General features: G+C 39.4%; 2 protein-coding genes across 2 annotated transcripts; both read left to right on the top strand.

Annotated features, from left to right (window-relative positions):
* The first annotated feature begins 3,361 nt into the window (after positions 1 to 3,361).
* Positions 3,362 to 4,443, top strand: RPL17 (60S ribosomal protein L17). The gene is made up of 3 exons (XM_051219448.1): positions 3,362 to 3,542; positions 3,578 to 3,829; positions 3,862 to 4,443. The coding sequence occupies exons 1-3, from the start codon at positions 3,426 to 3,428 to the stop codon at positions 4,072 to 4,074; spliced, it is 582 nt and encodes a 193-aa protein (XP_051065452.1). The 5' UTR covers positions 3,362 to 3,425; the 3' UTR covers positions 4,075 to 4,443.
* Positions 4,444 to 12,330: 7,887 nt separating this feature from the next.
* On the top strand, positions 12,331 to 17,685 carry MS3_00008496 (uncharacterized protein). Its single transcript, XM_051216833.1, has one exon. The coding sequence runs from the start codon at positions 13,971 to 13,973 to the stop codon at positions 15,246 to 15,248; it is 1,278 nt and encodes a 425-aa protein (XP_051065451.1). The 5' UTR covers positions 12,331 to 13,970; the 3' UTR covers positions 15,249 to 17,685.
* Positions 17,686 to 18,465: the final 780 nt, after the last annotated feature.

Below are 18,465 nucleotides of genomic sequence, written 5' to 3'. Positions count from 1 at the left end.
TAATTCCAATTACTTTCAATGAGAGATTTTGAGTAATACTCTCTCTTTTCGATCTAATTTGTAAAGTTCTATACATTTCAACTCTGGTTGGTGGAATAGCAGGCTCATATAGTGAACTAATCCATCCATTAATTAATTAGGTAAGTAAAAAGAAGTAGGGGAAGCAAGTAAGTAAGTGACCTTACAACTAATGGATCACTAAGTAATGGTTACTGTTATGTTTGTCTAGTCTTAATGCCGAACTAACTCTATTGATCAATCTGATCACTAACTTGAATAACTCGACATTGCCTGCCTTATGCTGAGATGTTAAGTGGCTGGAAATAATTCATAGTAAGATATTTTTGGTATAATAAAATGACAGTTTCCCTCTCTTGAAATAAATGGAACAAAATTCAGATAACAAACTTTACAGCTGTAGTTAGTTAAATAGCTAGAATGATCTTTGGAACCTCGCTTTTAGAAAACAATTAATGCTGTTGGAATAAACATCTTCTTAATCACTTAAGTAACATAAGTTCAGTTAACAGAATGAATTCGTCTCTGTTACACAAATTCCTGCTCTAGTTTGACAATGAATTGCTTTGTGACATAATACCTTCATTTTTAGTATTATGTCTAAAGATGAAGATTTATTCGCACTTTCGAAGCACTCAGTCATCTTGGTGGTAATTGTTTGATTTCACTATTTCCTAGGTACCTGATATAGTTTGTTACACCAATATTTCCTCTAAATAGTATGTTGAGGCTAATTAGACTGGGTTCCTTTGCCTTAGTGTCATCTACGTTTTTTTTAAGATATGTGGTTCTTCAAACAGACAAAAATCAATGAATAATTAATCTCACAGAACTTATGATGTAAACAAAATCTGGAGAATTGCTATTTGAATAGGAAATCGCACTAAATCTATGAAACTACGGATGTTCCTTTTATCAAAAGAAATAGGTGAGGATAAATTGGCACAAACATAATAAACTGCTTTTATTGTGAATCCTGAAAATTTCATTATCAGGGAAGACACTAAGCATGATTAAACTCCTGTCTAGTTATGAGCATAGGTAGCGCAACAGTGAAATTAATTTTAACGGTTATGTTTAAGTTTGGTGTCATGAATGCTGGTTACAAAGTTAGTGCAGATCAGGATCAGGAGTTACTGTATTGCATAGCTCTCGGGAAGGCCTATGTCAGCTAAGTAGCTACACGATTCTGTTATACGATATAGAAACCTATAATATGTCCTACGATCGAGCTGAGCCTATCTTTAAATTGTGTTATGCTAAACTTCAGCAGTAACAGACTATGGAACTTCTTCAAACCGATCAGATGATACCAATCAACATTAAAGATGTGACGCTTGAGATTTAATGGCTATTTTGAAAATGTCGGGTTTCTACTTGTAACATCACTAACTCATTAGCCCATTAACTGCCTGTCGTAGTTCAGCGGACACTAGAAGAAAGCGTGATGAAGGAAAAAGATTAGGAATCTATACCTATAAACTGGTCTCAACCAGTTAGGAAGGGAGAGTTGCGAGAATTAAACACAAGATTGGGATACTAGTACTCAGTCAAGCGCATTTAGCTTTTTTCTGAAAACCTTTCCGAAAACATCGACAACACTCAAATAAATGAGGAAACTCAATCTTCCATGCTTCAAAACGAGAGCAAGAGATGAGGACGTTAATGATCAATACGTTGTCCAGACTCTAATGCATATTTCTTATGATGATAGGACAATCCACCTCGTTAATAGTTAAATCTTCTAAGACCCATGTTCACTATGTGAACGCTCAGTAACCAATTACACATTATTCAACTGAGATGATAATCAAAAACTGTCCAAATTTGCTAACGTATTGTGAGTAGTTTTCAAATCCTGATGAGATGCGAGTTCACTGGGGTAAATCACAACCAAAAAACTACCAAATTTACCTCGCTACTCATTCATTAGGCCCCGCTGATAATGCGGAAGTGAACATTGGGAATTTAGTCCTTATGGTAATACTAAAGAACAACATAATAAAATATAGGAAGTAGTCTTGGAAGCTACAGCTCCCAATTTGTGGGCTTTGTTGTAAGGTTAGACGTTGTATGTTACTCGAAAATATATTTCAGATGTTTTCTCTAAAGGACAAGATTTGATAACATGTAAGGAAGGATTCGTATCAAAAAGCACAATCTGTCTGTATGAAATATCCGAGAATAGTTCGTTATCGAGACAATCACCTATGATCCAGGTTTTGAAGGAGCTTAAGAATGTCAAAAGTTTTCGGACTTTGAAAACATCTTACCCAGTGAAATCAGAAGTCAGAAGCGAAGAGTTTCGAAGGTATAATTGGTAGGCTATCAACATACCGAGAAGTAACTGATCTAATCTGGCTACCGGTTGTAGAAGTTGAGCACAGAGTTCCCACTCGTCATCTGGTGAGGATGCGTGACCGAGCGCCATCAGCTCATTAAAAATAATGTGGTCAGCATCGAATGTTGAAGACTTGTAGGACTATTGACTTTGGGGATTTATTTAATGCTACAAGTTCACCAAATTTAGTTAACTATTTAATACCAGTTTTTGTGTTTAACACTAACATTATAAATATGAGTTTATTTGTTGGCCTACTTTCTTGAACTTTGAATTTCGAGCTGTTCCTAATAGAATTTCGCATACATTATAGCGTTTGACAACTTACTGTTAAACATGTTGGAGATGATTGGTGTTTGCGTCGTCGAGTAGAAAGATGCCACATATACTCAGTTTGACAACAGTTTTGTCTGTAACACCAACCAACCCGGTCAAATCAGAGGTTATGGATGATTGAGTTTGATGAATATGTCTAGAAGATTGTCGACACTTTGAGTAAAGTTTCAAGTAAACTGACAAAATGCTAAGCGCGGCATCCCTACTAGTGATCTGGTGAAGATACGTGACCGAGCGCATTCCGATATGATGTATCCAACAAAACCTAAGAGGTTGGCAGCAATGTCGAAAATTTTCTGGACTACTTATTTTGGTGATTTATTTACCGTAACAGGCTTTTTTCATTATTCTAAGTAACATTTCAGTTTCAACTCTTTGTGAAACAATATTGTTTGATTTATGGAGGACAATAAAGGATTTATGTATGGTTCAGATATCAAGTTCATACTAAGAACAAATTTGAGCAGTGTAAGTCATTTTCCACCTAAGGCTCGAGAGTGAAACTTCACTATATCCTCTGGTTTGTTAAGTGATGAACGGCGGCAAAAAGATACTCCTGTTATTATATATACGGTGGTCGGCCCCAAACTGTCTCCTAATTCCGAAGGTATTAAATACTCCAAGTGAAATTTGAACCCATTTAAGCTCGACGTTGTTTTTTGTCTCACAGTTATTGTGAGCGGGCAGTTTGATCGTCCACGTTTTTCGGCGCCGTTTAATCTTAGGGATAATGGTAAAGTACTCGTGGGAACCCAAGGATGAAGATGAAAGTAAAACTTGCAAAGCAAGAATCCCGTATCTAAGGACTCATTTCAAAAACATGCATGAGTGTGCGTGTGCAGTAAAGGTATCTAAAAACACATTTACTCATTAACTTTTAAGGGGATGACTCTCCAGCGAGCTCAAACTTACTTGAAAAATGTCATTGAGAAGAAAGAGATTATTCCTTTCCGACGATTCAATGGTGGCGTTGGTCGTCATGCTCAGGCAAAAGTCTGGAAAACAACTCAGGGTAGATGGCCTAAGAAGTCTGCTCAGATGCTTCTTCAGCTTCTGCACAATGCATTCAGCAATGGTGTATACAAAGATATAAAAGGAGGAGAAGCCAGTCGTTTGTATATCAAACACATTCAGGTAACATCCCTATTTTCTTATGACTCGGCTAGGTAAACCAAGCACCTAAAATGCGACGTCGTACTTATCGTGCCCATGGTCGTATTAATCCTTACATGTGCTCACCATGCCATGTAGAAGTCATACTTGCTACGAAAGATGATATTGTCCCTAAGGTCCCTGCAGCTGCACCACAGTTAGTAAAGAAGAAAGAATCTAAGAAAAAGATGAAAAAGCAACTAATGAAGGAGAGTGCTGGTTTTTAATTATCTTAATATACATGATTGGATAATTCAACAATTTCTGGTATTCTTGACTTAAGGTAAACTATATCAATACAAACTAGGAATCTTGCCAGTGCGTAATAAGTTTTCATATTAACTGTTTCTACTTTGCGAGCAAAGCTGTTGTCTCGTACTGTAACGTAAAAGTGGTAAATTTATTACAATCTTCCTACTGTCACTTCATATTGCCATGGTTATATGTTCCTGTTTTTAGTTCCTTATTGGTATTTAGCCATATGTCTAATATTTTGGATCAGGTTAAATTATGTATTTACTCATAACTAACTACAACGTTTGCATGTAGCTGGTTACTATGATATAATAAAAGTCCTGTGTTGCCACGGCCACAAATTGTCACATGGTTCTCTATCAACTAACGAAGTCTTCAGGTCCTACATTTGGCTAGTTGTGTGTCTAGCTGTTCTTGCTCGTCCAACCTTCAGTGGTTTGGTATTTATCCATCCTTGTTTTTTTCCTGAATGTGACTTAATTATTACAAAGGTCCACGCAACCTGACACCCACGTTGCAAAATTTGTAATTGCTTCTCTGCGTGTAAGTTGTCTGGGACTACCCAACAGTATTGGTTAAATCTAGTCCCACATAAATACGTGTATATACCCCGAGAGGTATTGTTTTTTAAGGTGCTGGGGAAGTAGAGATTTTAATTCATACAACAAAGCCATGTTATTAAAAATGAGTTATCATCCGAAGTTAGAATGGTAGTTTTTGTCGGAAAACTGTGACGATGTGAAATGCAAGTATTTACTCACTACTTTCTGTTCAACATGAAGAGTTACGGGTTTTGTTTCGTAATAAGACATTAAATAACTGCAAGATTATCAAGCTTCATTTCATATAAACTTTATTGACGCACCGTGTAAAGTTAATAAATCTTACTCAAATATCTGTGTGGTGATAAACGATACTACTTTCGGATGCTGTCTCATGGTTAGATAGCTATAGAAAACGATTATCAAATATTTCTGAGTTTCAGTTATAATCCAGTGGATAGTTTTCTCGGGTAACGGAGATGAATAAAGTAAGGGCGAGTTGGCTGTATGGTAAACAGTGGTCGTAAATTAATCTTATTTATTCTGCTGTACTATCTACTGGAAAATCCCTGCTCACTAACCATAATGCTAAGCTTTGATACTGGGTCTACCGTGATCCAGTGTTTGACTAAGTCTGTGTCTATATAGTGATTTGTGAAATTAGTTAGAAATCGTCAATGGTTCTTATCTGTGTGATCGACCAGACGTATATACTCTACCAAGTGATATACAACTCATTGTCAGCTGTTTAGATGTCAGGATATATAGTTCCCTTAAAAATACTAATTCGGTTTGCTCAAAGGTCAATTAGTTTACATTGTGCTGGTGATACACTTTTGTCTAGTTGCTTGCTCCAGGTCCTAATCCATAGGTATACTCACGAGATGAACAGTTTCTTGAAATTATTATGATGGACGCTTGAAGTATTTTATTTTCAAGGTATTTCACTTTCCTGCTAATGCTCAAGTTTCAGAATACATAGAATCTTCAGGAATTGTTATAGAAGTGCTTAGTATGATCTATTCAAGTATTATATCAATCTAATTAACATGTGAAACCCTATTTGATTTTGAGCGCTTTATCCCAAACGAAACAACTCATATTTATTACATGTAGCGTAAATTGGAGATGTTTTTGAAAAGTTGTTAATTTATTGTCCTCAATACGACTTAAACCAAGTGCTCATTAGACTCATTTGGAATAGGCATGAGACTAGTTGTAACTGAGAAACTAAATACCTTAAAATAGCGTTTTCATGCAGCAAAAATGCTCCATCATCCGTCCCATTAGGAATTTTACTGGCGTATTGGAATTAATGAATAGAGATGTGGCTCTGTGTTGAGTTGGAAGTGATGCCAAACCAAACGAAGGTCTTTAATTGAGTCTCACGGTTAGCGTAAACTTTAATTTTTAATACGACTCCGAATTCCACGTACGTTTTCGATGTACTATGTTAGCTTCATACTTAACCTTAATGAACGTGCTTTCGCATAACCTTTACATCCTAGAAATCAAGTACCTCCTTAGAGTTTAGGGATACAGTTGCTATGAAACAAGCAGTTGTCGAACAAATAAATTAATTCAGTATTAGGTAGAAATGAGGTGAGTTTAAGTAAAATTATGATTATTTAATAGATAGGATTTTTATTCATGGTAAGAGATAAATAATGTGTTCGGTGTCGATTTTGAACGACATGATCTATTCAAAGACATTAATGAAGAGTCTTAAAAGTTTCATAAATCATTTAAACTATTTACTATCTTTCAGGGGTTGATATCGATTTAGTATGAATAACTTCAGGGTGTAATAACCAATATTGGTTTTTGGTGGCTTGATATCTTGAGATAAGTTCTTTAGTATGTCATATTTCTGAATTAAGTTAACCGAAAGTCTAATTGGTTTTTTTCCATCAAACTGCAAATCATTTTTGTTCGCAAAAGCTTATTACAAGGCTTTTTGTACTAAGACTGGTGTTTAGTAGTGTCCACCGAACTACTACTGACCTGAGTGAAAATCTAGCTTAAAATTTCCAGTCAATATAGTTACCGATCTTAAAACTCGTTGCAAATCGGGCGACCATTTCAGGCTTGACTAGCTTCTCAATCGATTTTCCATCAAACTGGTTAGGTGGGATGAGGAATTGTTTCCGACTCGTTAGTGCCCCTCATCAAGTTAGTCACCATATCATTTCTTAAACTAAGTTCATCAAAGTGCTCCCAATTCCGTGCCGTTTAAATTTAATGCTGTTCAGAAGCGGTTATTGATCGCAACATCTCAACAGACAATTGTCATATATATTACTGCTAGTTTAGTTAATCGAATTCTGATTATTCTTAGTTAATGCTTAATTGGTAAATTTAGGAGTAATGTAGGGTACTGGTAATTAGAGTTATGGGAGAAGTAAGGACCTACTCCACCTGTAGCTCTCCTAGAGTTACTGCCTGTCTCAAGCCCGGGTAAAGGAGGATGGTTGGACATTGGGTCGGCAACCCCATCCTGTAGAAAAAAATCTTTCTAAAAAACGCCAACCAAACTAAACCATTTAAACTCTGCCCTGGGAGTTGAGGGAAGAATTATGACGCCTTAGGATGAAAGCCGAGATTCTTCGGAAGTCACGATGGCTATTCTCTTTCTAACAATCAGAGCAACAACTTTTATAGGTACATGGAGCGTCCAGACAATGTAGGAGACCGGGAAGACTAGTTAAATAGCAACGGAAATGAGGAGATACAACTTGGCAGCACTCGAAATCAGTGAAACCCAATTAGAATTTTTCTACCGTACTTTTCTAAGAAGGTCTTAACAATTGGTTAATTAATAAGTAGTCACCAATGTCATGTCCTGTTATGGCTTTAAGTTGCGGTCGATTTTTACCCTGTGCTAATTGTTGTGTCCTTGACTGGAAAATTAGAGAACAGCGTATTTATCGGTCGATTACAGTGACACGTATACACGAACGGACGGCCTAGAGTCTCGATTGGTCTCGCTTCCCTGTCTAGCCCAGTCAGTTGAGTCCAGAACACAAGCCACAGCCTCGGAGATATGAATCATTATATTTCAAACATACTTTGTTTATATACCAATCAAGCATACCACATCGTACCATAAAAATAGAAAACATTTTGTACAATATTCAACAAGTGAACAGATATCGACCAATAGGAAATGTCCATCTAAAGTCCAAGGACACCATTGGACTTAACGTGATAATTATTGGTCTATTCCTCCGCATCCACAACATGTCCTCCTTCAGTACTGGCCGATTTCTATCGACAAGGTTAAAATTTAGCCACTGGTCCAAGTGACTCGATTTTGCGTACACTGCTGAGATGTAAGGTGGTGGTAGTTGACAAGAGACCCTGGACCTAAATTTCGTGCTGTTTAGCATTTGGTAATACGGTGCACCTATAGTTTTGAAGGAACTGGTGCTACCTGTGAAATATGGGCCTGTATCACTGTTTCAATTTTTGAGGTGAGTTATCCAGGTCACGTTCCGAATCTTGCTGATGAGTGCCAGCTGTCACATAACCAGGGTTTCCTGTCGACTACTTACAACTACCTAACATTAAACGGCTTTTACTAAAACTGTGCAAAGATCACTTCATTTCATAAAGATTAATCGCGAATTTCTCCTGATATAGTGTTGTGACTTCTAGCCGTGCTAATTATCACGTGACTTATTCACCAATCAGAATACGACAATCTTAGAGCTGTGCCAAACTTATCGACCGGTATGAGTAGCCTAGTGTTCTTGTTGGTCCTTTCTCCTCCTAGCCCCGCCAGTTGAGTCCAGAACACCAATACCAGCTTTCACTATATGAATCATTTGTTTCAAACATAACTGGTTTATATACAACCCAAACAGACCACATCACACCATAAAATAGGAAATAACATTTGTATAAGATCAAGTAAAAAAGTGGCCGTGATTGTGGGAGTCATTAATTAATAAACTGAATATGATTTAAGAATAGTAAATCATAGTCCATAGGTCAAAATAAAGCTTATAATAAGAGGAATATATGTATATATATAATCTAGTTACTGAATAGTTATACAGTAAGATTATGTATATACTATTAGTCTATTAATAGTTCTCAGAAGTTACCCGTTATTTAATCTTCACTAGGATATAACATATACGTTGAAAGGCAATTTTTGGTGTCATTTTCTGGGTTAAAGCTAAAAGATAAAGATTTATTTTTCAAATAGTTCGTTAATTGTTGTAAGTTGATGATGGAAGCACCTTGGGAATTTATGCCTGACTAGCCTTAAAGTCTTTAACTTTGTTCGATCATGTCCACTTACAATGACTGAATATTGATCATAGACAACATGGAGCCTGTAACATATATGCATCGTTTTAAGTCTCCATACCAAATCATTATAGTAAGACGAAATTATTAGCCTAGTTGATGTAGTAACAGTGTCAGTCACAATAGAAAAAACTATCCATAGACAATTTGATCCAAGAAAGAAAGTGGGTAAGATAAATTTAAACTTCAGCTCTATGGGAAAACTAATAGTGGATGCATTTGCATTATTATTATTATGAATAATTCCGAAACATGTAAACCAATGTTCCGAACCATTGATTGTAATATTCTTCTATATATATCTGTGTACGCGTAGCATGTATGTACTTAAAGATGTTTCATGTTGTCACCGTTTTGAAAGTGTTTATCAGTGACAGATTTTTATTAATATCACAGCTGATTTCTTGATATCAACAAGTTTTCGAAATGTTTAATAACTGAAACATTCTCAATTCATCTATTTTTTGACAATGAGTAGTTATGAATTGAAGATAAAGATGCAAGGGAAAGTTTATGAATATAAACATATAATTCGAAGTTGGACAAAATTAGTCAGTTACTTGTCACACAGTAAAAAACACACATTATTAATACTGATGTTAAAGTGCACCTTTTGACCGTTTACGTGCCAAATTAATTTAGAAAGCAAAAATAATGAATGTGCAAATATCACTTAGCAGTGACGGATTTTACTTCTCTCTTAATTGTCATCTTCAGTAAAACACATACAACTACTGACTAATATTAATCACAGTATTATTAAAAGATGACATGATAATTGTAAACCACCTTCAAATTCCTTTCAGACTGTAAACACTACTGTCGCAAACTGTTTTTCTCTTTTACAAAGTGACCATATTCGTGTGTATTGCTTTCTCTGATAGATAGGATTTCTTTCAAAACCAAACAGCAATTAGAGTAAACTATAAGTATATTGCTTGTTTCAGTGGAAGATGAGATCTTTTTCGTGATAAACGACTGTGATCGAAGTAGAACCTGGTATGGATATGATATGGGTTAAGTTATCATACTATATCGACACGGCGTGATAGCTATGTACAGCTTAAGCAATCGACATAATGTAGTGGAAATAACAATAAAACCAAACTAGTCGTTGAGAATAAAGACAGAGTAAAATGGTATGTATGAAAAAGTTTAAATACAAGATCGAGAGAAAGATAAGGGATGAATTCATACGCGTCTCCAAATACTTATCGCGGTTAACCCGCGGACCCCAACGAAATAGTGTGCATCTACTAACATGGCTCGGACCAACAGTCAATGACCTCCTAAACCAATACCATGTCTTTGTTTGGCTAACTCTAGTTCTCTTTTTAAAAAAATCCTACAGCAGTACTCTTTTCGAGCTCTAAATCATCTCGTTGCAAAGACCTATATTAGGTAAATTTCCTAGACAAAAAGTTTGTCAAACACTTTTCCGTTATATTCAAATGTTCTACTCATTATAGCAATAAGTAGCTTATCAGATTCAATAAAATTACGAAGTATCAAGTTGGATTCATTTTAAATTCACAAGACAATCTATTTATTTCGTTTTAACCAGGAAAATACGTGGACAATTGATATATCATAAAGTTGAATTTAACCATGAATAATTATTTGAAATATGAGAGAAGTAAATCATACATTTCCGAAAGGTCTTTCTCTACTACTTATGACAATTAATTTGTGGTTAATTATAACAAAAGTTCAGTACATAAAATAACCGTATATTGATCTTACAACCATTTTTCCATGAACTCAAGAACTAAATAGTATTTATAGGTGACAACGCAAAAAATTTTGCTTCTAAAACAGTGAGTAAACTTGTAAGATTGGATGATAGCTGACAGTGGGATTCTGTGCTTACGTCTCGTTTTGTTTGGCCATTGTCAGCTGAGTGCATCTGCATTCCAACTATATGATACAATCCACAACAAGTGGGTATTCTGTTTTTCTGTCAGCAGATACCATCATTTCTTTTTCTGTAAATAATATTCTACTTGCACCCAATTCATTCAATTTCTGGACCCGAAGTTCCTGGGTCCGATCCCCTGTCAGGTCTTGAATGAGCACTGCCACTAAAATGTCCTTTTTAGGACGAAACAGTCATCCAGTGATTCCTGCTTTTCATTAGACGTTTTACTAAAACCAATCCATAATATCGTTTACAAAATTTAATCAACTCAAATCTGCAGTCTTTTGATTTCGTTGATTCAACAACCAAATTTTAGGTATTATAGAAAATAATGTTATCATTAGACGTTGTTTTGGAGGTGTTCTCCCCATAGAAATAATTTGATTCTACCGTATCTGTCTTATGCAATGATATGATAGTTTGATTAGCTCCCACACAAATACAATGGCCTAAATATGATTACATAAACCCGTACTTAATGAATAAATTACGTAATAATAATATCAGAAATTAGAAAGACCTCGACATCCGTATTTCAGGTGAACTTTGAAAGAACTCTCAAGATGCACGTATAACTGAAGATTAATATATAGCTGTGAATGTTACGAGCAAACAGATAATGGTGTAATTGTATCTACACTGTATTTTGTTTCATAGTTAGTCTAGAAAGTACATTGCTTTCATCAACAATCGATAAATCATATTTTCATCATTTATGATGAAAATAACAGACTAAGTGATATCATACTAAAGTTCATTTTCGGTTATAAGCCAATTAGTTTCACTGTGGTGTGTGCTACTTATATCGGCATAAGAAGTATATGACGTTAGTCGTGAACAGAATGTAATTTATATGAAAATGCAAGAACAATGAAGTCTGAGTCATTTTGAGACAATTGATGAACATTTTGCCAGTTAAGCATTTACTATATGATTGTTAGATTTTATTAACAAGTGCTGTGATTTTGTGTTAAGTACATTTATTTGTCCCCACTAGTGTTCTTTTTACTACATCACAACTGCATCATATATAATCTCGAAGTTTCACTTTCAACGAATTTTATAGAAGGGAATGATGACTAACTACATTTACTGGTACAAATAAAATCAATTTGAAGCAGAAAAAATATTTTTTTCCGAGGTTGGGTGTTATTAAGTAGTAAGATGAACTTGACTTTTCATTCCTCCTCGAAGGTCAGATGAATATACACCAATAATACATTTATTTAATTATTTGAACACATAAATATTGGTACAAGAGGGCACCAAATATATATGCGCCACAACCAATAATACAATCACCAATAAATTTGATAGACTTGTAGTGACTCACATTTGTCACGAGAACACGACTGGTTTAATAAAAACAATTATTATTATAACCAACTGTACCAGTGTTTGTTTTAACGTGCTTTTGTTTGACTGTGCTAATGACAGCTATATTGTACTTCCATTCTTATTCTCGCACTTCGATTGTAACTTCGCGCGAATTCGGTTACCTTCTGTAACCAAGGTTGTATCCTGGCACGATCTCGGTATCCTCTCGATGCCACGAGATCGCCAGCAAATATAACTCGACTTGGTCTATTAATTGCCTTCTGATATTTGGCTTCTCGGGGATTTAATGGATTTATTTGGTTACGTTCAACCTACGCCTTCTGATCTACTTGGCACGTGTTTCTTGGTAGTGGTGTTCACAGTTAATTTCGACTCGACACCACGCTACAATTGGTGATCCCAAAGTTTGGAACACGCCTCAACCTCTGGTCAAATCTTCCAAAGAAGCCAGTTTGGTGAGTCTGTTATTTATCTATCCACATCTGTCGTATATTTTCATATTAATTTTTAATATATAATATACACGACATGACGGATAGCGACAAGAATACTATTAATGTTATAGACTCAGACGTACAGGCCATTCACTTTCGACCTGTATCATTTATCCCCCACGACCCTGAGGTCTGGTTTGCTGCATTAGAGTCTCAGTTCGAGACTCGTCGCATCACGAGCCAAAGGCAAAAATACGCCTACGCTCTCGAATCATTACCCGGGGACCATTTAGTAGCTGTTCGTGAGGTCGTCCTCAATTCTAACGTGCCTAATGTTTATGACCGCCTCAAGAAGGCAATTCTCCGACATTTCCTCCCATCGAGGGAGAAACGATTGAGGACCCTGTTAGCACGTCACCCCCTGGGTGATGCTAAACCAAGCCATCACCTCACGCGCCTGCAATCTCTTGCAGGACCAACAGCATCTGACTCGGAGATAGTTAAGGAATTATGGCTCGAGTCACTACCAGCCCATATCCAACCTACTGTGACGGCACTGCTCGAGGACTCACCGCTTAACCAGGTAGCCCTCATAGCAGACAAAATTTTGGCGAGGACTAGCAATAGAGACACCTATGTAGTTGCTTCGACGGCACGTCCTAAAGTAGACATGGACGCCGGTCATTCCTCAGCTCATGGTGACAGGGCCGGGTGTATTCACACACGTCTTAGTTTTCGAGACCGTTGTAACGTACCCCAACCCTACGTCCCCCGAGCTCGCTCAAGTTCTCGCAAACCCGTCACCACTCGCCCAAAAGGGCATCTTCCAGGCCACGCCGAAAGGCGGCTACGGAAGCGAGTGACAGTTGGTGCTGGTTCCACAGGTCCTTCGGGTCTGGCGCCCGCCGTTGTCGAGTACCATGTTCATACAAGGCGGGAAACGCCAGCGCCGGTGAGTAAAAGCGGCCGTACTCGCCGGCCCTTCTCCACAGGTTGGTCGCCTATTCTATGTGCACGATTATCGCACAAACGCTAGGTTCCTAGTAGACACTGGGGCCCAAGTTTCTGTCGTACCACGAGGTAGCAGCAAGTCACAAGCCACAGTGCTTCGACTACGCGCTGCGAATGGCTCAGTCATTCCTACCTACGGTACACGACAACTCGCGGTCAACCTGGGCAACCGACGACGGTATCTGTGGACGTTCATCATTGCTGATGTTCCCACAGCCATACTAGGTATCGATTTTCTACAGCACTATGAATTACTTGTCGATTCACGTAGGCTGCAGCTAATCGATACTTCGTCGAACAGCAAATTCATGGGCTGTAAAGCCCATATGAACGCGTACCGAATCCTCGGCACTTTTTACTCGCGTGACGATAAATTCCACGCTTTATTCGAGAAATTCCCCGTACTCACTAAACCACTTGAGGAGCTTCTATCGGTGACCAATCGTGTGGTACACCACATAGTCACCCGCGGACCGCCAGTCACGGCACGACCTCGCCGACTGGCACCGGACAAATTAGCTTTTGCTAAGCGTGAGTTTGACAATTTACTAGCTACTGGTATTATTCGTCCTTCTCACAGTCCATGGGCCTCTCCTCTACACATGGTGCGCAAAAAAGATGGGGTTAGTTGGAGACCATGCGGCGACTACCGAGCTCTAAACGTAGTTACGCGCTTTGATAGCTACCCCATCCCCCACATACACAACATCACGGCATCGCTCAAGGGCACGACTATCTTTTCTAAGATCGATCTGGTACGAGCATATCATCAGATCCCAGTCGCTCTTGAAGATATCGAAAAGACCGCTATCACGACTCCTTTCGGTTTGTTTGAGTTCCTACGAATGCCATTTGGATTACGGAATGCTGCTCAAGCTTTTCAAAGGTTTATCGATAGCATTGTACGAGACCTCGATTTTGTTCACGTCTATATTGATGACCTGCTAATCGCATCATCAAACGTAGATGAACATTATCAACATCTTACGCTATTATTCCAACGCCTTTCGGATAATGGAATAGTAGTTAACCCAGACAAATGCGAGTTAGGTAAACGAGAAATAATATTTCTGGGTCATGTTATCAAGCAAGAGGGTATCCTACCTTGTGAGGACAAAGTGCAAGCAATAAAGGAGTACAACGTGCCGTCCTCACTCAAGGAACTGAAGGCTTTTCTCGGTTTGGTTAACTTCTACCGTCGTTTCATCCCACACGCGGCAGAACGGTTACTACCACTAACCGACTTACTACGCGGCAACCCACGCAGATTAGAAATGAACGATTCTGCACGTACTGGATTCACTGAAATCAAAACGGCTCTTGCGCAAGCCACTCTTCTCGCCCATCCCGATCCATCAGCCACGCTTAGTATAGCGGTTGATGCATCCGACGTTGCTATAGGAGCAGTCATGCAACAAAACATCTCCGGTAGTTGGCAACCCCTCGAGTTTTTCTCACGACGCCTTACTACCACGGAGACGAGATATAGCGCTTTTGGTCGCGAGCTGCTAGCAGCCTACTGCGCCATCAAACATTTTCGGCACGCAGTAGAAGGACGTCGATTCATCTTATTCACCGACCATTAGCCCTTAACATATGCTTTGCATACCAAGTCTGACCGCTACTCACCACGAGAGTGCAGACATTTGGACCATATCTCCCGGTTCACGACAGACCTTCGTCACATCCAAGGCAAGTCGAACTGTGCTGCCGATGCTCTATCACGAATCCAAATGAATGCAGTTACCCTGCCGGTGCTCGATCTTCCTGCTATGGCCGCTGCCCAAGCAAACGATCCCAGCTGTACAAAAGCACCACACTCTACGTCCCTTCAGTATCAGGAAGTACCTCTAGCCACGACTTCTGGCACCATTCTATGTGATACTTCTACCGGTCTTCCTCGACCCATCGTACCCTCTGCTTATCGCCGTCTCGTATTCGATGCCCTGCATGGATTATCTCACCCAGGTATCGCAGCTACATTACGCCTCATCGCTGCACGATACGTCTGGCCGTCCATGAATAAAGATGTTCGTATGTGGGCTAAGCAATGCTTACAATGTCAACGATCAAAAGTGCACAGGCACGTAGCCGCCCCCCTCGGTACATTCGCTACGCCTGATGCTCGCTTCGATCACGTTCACTTAGACATTGTAGGACCACTGCCACCATCGCACGGGTATGATCACATACTCACGTGCATCGACCGCTTCACCAGATGGCCCGAAGCTATACCCATCACGTCTATCACGGCGGAGACAGTTGCTCACCGCTTCGTAGAACGATGGATAGCTCTATACGGTTGTCCCTCGACTGTCACGACTGACCGAGGACAACAATTTGAGTCCGCACTATTCTCCTCACTTACTCGGCTGCTTGGTACGGAACGCATACGCACTACCGCCTACCATCCAGCTTCAAACGGTTTAGTGGAAAGGTTTCACCGTCAACTTAAAAGTCCTCTTCGAGCACACGAAAACGACGACTGGTACAAAATCTTACCGCTCGTTCTTTTAGGTATCAGAACGAGTTTAAAGGCAGATATCCAATGTTCCGCCGCTGAACTTGTATACGGCACGACATTGCGTCTGCCCGGGGAATTCTTCACACCACGGAGCAGACATGATTTCGCTAAATCAGACTACGTTCAACGACTGTCTGCATTTATGCGAACGCTGTCTCCGGTGTCAACTCGAATACAACATCGACAGGTCGCTCTCCCTCGAGAGTTATCTACCTGTTCACATGTTTTCATACGAGTAGATTCGGTACGCAAACCTTTGCAACAACCTTAGATAGGCCCTTTTCGCGTGATCGCTCGTCACGAAAAGACCTTCAAGGTTGATCGACACGGCCGCGTCGAGATCGTCAGCATTGATCGTCTCAAACCAGCACACGTCGATGACAGTGCCCTATCTGATAACCTGAGATTCAATGCTAGACCTAGCAAACCTACTAGCAGGATCCTCAAACCATCTTCAGGTCCCACGCTAGATACATCTGAGACCTCATTCTCACGTCCCAGTCAACAGCACGCGTCATCTGCACCGTCTACCGATGAGACGACAGTCTCACGTCCAGATCAGCAGACCACGCCGCCCTTGACTTCGGATGAGATTGCAGGCTCACGCGACGCGAACGAGACTGCCGTCTCACGTTCCGGTCGCCGAGTACGGTTGCCCGTACGCTTCCGCGAATAGTCGCGCAGTCAACAACCGATACGGTGTAGGATTATTCCTATACTACACGCATGCTACATTCTTCTTTTTTTGATTTTCTTTTTGTTTCCTGAGCCCACGCCTTCGACCATCTCCGTTTGGTTCCGTCGACTTCAGTCAACTTTGGCGAAAGCTGGCCTGGTCACCCACGCTCTTGTCAACGTACTCAGTCGATATATTGGTTTCGAATGCTTGGCATACGCTTGGTCTCGAACTTGGTCGTTACGGTCGCTCCTGGTCTCTTGGCTCAACTTGGTTTCGTCCTTCGTCTGCAGCGTTTCTGCTCCGCATTCCCTACGAACGCCCTCTTCAGATTCTGGATACAAACCACTCTGGTGTAGCATGCCAACTCAAGCAATACATACAACACATCGCTCCTGGTACCGTTCTCCGAAAACGACCTTCGTTGGCAACTCGACGATCAACGATCGCTTTCCTGTTCGCCAATTCTTCCGTCCTACAATCGCTCGTCAGCCGATCAGTCCCACGATTTAAACCGCTATTTATCGAAAGTGTAAACCCTTTCTAGCGGGGGGCTCCTGTAGTGACTCACATTTATCACGAGAACACGACTGGTTTAATAAAAACAATTATTATTATAACCAACTGTACCAGTGTTTGTTTTAACGTGCTTTTGTTTGACTGTGCTAATGACAGCTATATTGTACTTCCATTCTTATTCTCGCACTTCGATTGTAACTTCGCGCGAATTCGGTTACCTTCTGTAACCAAGGTTGTATCCTGGCACGATCTCGGTATCCTCTCGATGCCACGAGATCGCCAGCAAATATAACTCGACTTGGTCTATTAATTGCCTTCTGATATTTGGCTTCTCGGGGATTTAATGGATTTATTTGGTTACGTTCAACCTACGCCTTCTGATCTACTTGGCACGTGTTTCTTGGTAGTGGTGTTCATAGTCAATTTCGACTCGACTCCACGCTACAGACTCAAGCAAATATTTAGTATTTGTGCTATCCTAACATATTCATATTCAAATCATCAGGCTAAACGGTTCACTGCACAGTCAATGAATTCTTTGTAGATATGCGTAGAAAAGCTGAGTAGATCACGTTTTTCTTTGAGGGCTATATGGCAGGTAAAACTTGCGTGTAAGGATTGCACTGAACATAACACTTAATAGTGAAGTTCAGTAGAGGTCCGAAAATATAAGCTTCAATCTATTTAGGATTAATCTATTCTGTCGAGCTTAAGATTTCCTCCAGTTTGTGCACGATTCGTGAACATTTCAGGTACAAATTGCCGCTTCGTGTTACTTCGATTTGCTTTTGTTAGTGTATTTGATTTTGAGGGTCAATATATACCAAACTCACGAAGAGTACTTCTTCTAAGTGTCTATATATACATTAATCTGTTTGGTTGTCAAACAAAGAATAGAAATTAATGAAAAGCATACTTCGCGTCACAGCTGCACTAAGATTATAACTTGAAATTACTTACAAATAATTCGTTTCAAATGAAGTATGGGTCAGGAACTTATTGACAGTAATAGTTTGAACATTCACTAATTGAAGTTTGCACGCGTCGTCTTACTATAAACTAACGTAGACCTGGTGATTAGCTG

The sequence above is a fragment of the Schistosoma haematobium genome, chromosome 6, assembly GCF_000699445.3.
Source record: "Schistosoma haematobium chromosome 6, whole genome shotgun sequence".
NCBI lineage: Eukaryota > Metazoa > Platyhelminthes > Trematoda > Strigeidida > Schistosomatidae > Schistosoma > Schistosoma haematobium.
The sequence above is the reverse complement of the archived record's forward strand: the minus strand, read 5'-3'. Positions and strand labels throughout refer to the sequence as shown.

Excerpts from the sequence above, each read along its gene's own strand:
- RPL17 (XM_051219448.1), top strand. The coding sequence starts at position 3,426 with ATGGTAAAGTACTCGTGGGAACCCAAGGATGAAGATGAAAGTAAAACT. Across the intron at positions 3,543-3,577 it reads AGTGTGCGTGTGCAGTAAAG|GGGATGACTCTCCAGCGAGC; the intron begins GTATCTAAAAAC and ends TTAACTTTTAAG. Across the intron at positions 3,830-3,861 it reads TGTATATCAAACACATTCAG|GTAAACCAAGCACCTAAAAT; the intron begins GTAACATCCCTA and ends TGACTCGGCTAG.
- MS3_00008496 (XM_051216833.1), top strand. The coding sequence starts at position 13,971 with ATGGGCTGTAAAGCCCATATGAACGCGTACCGAATCCTCGGCACTTTT.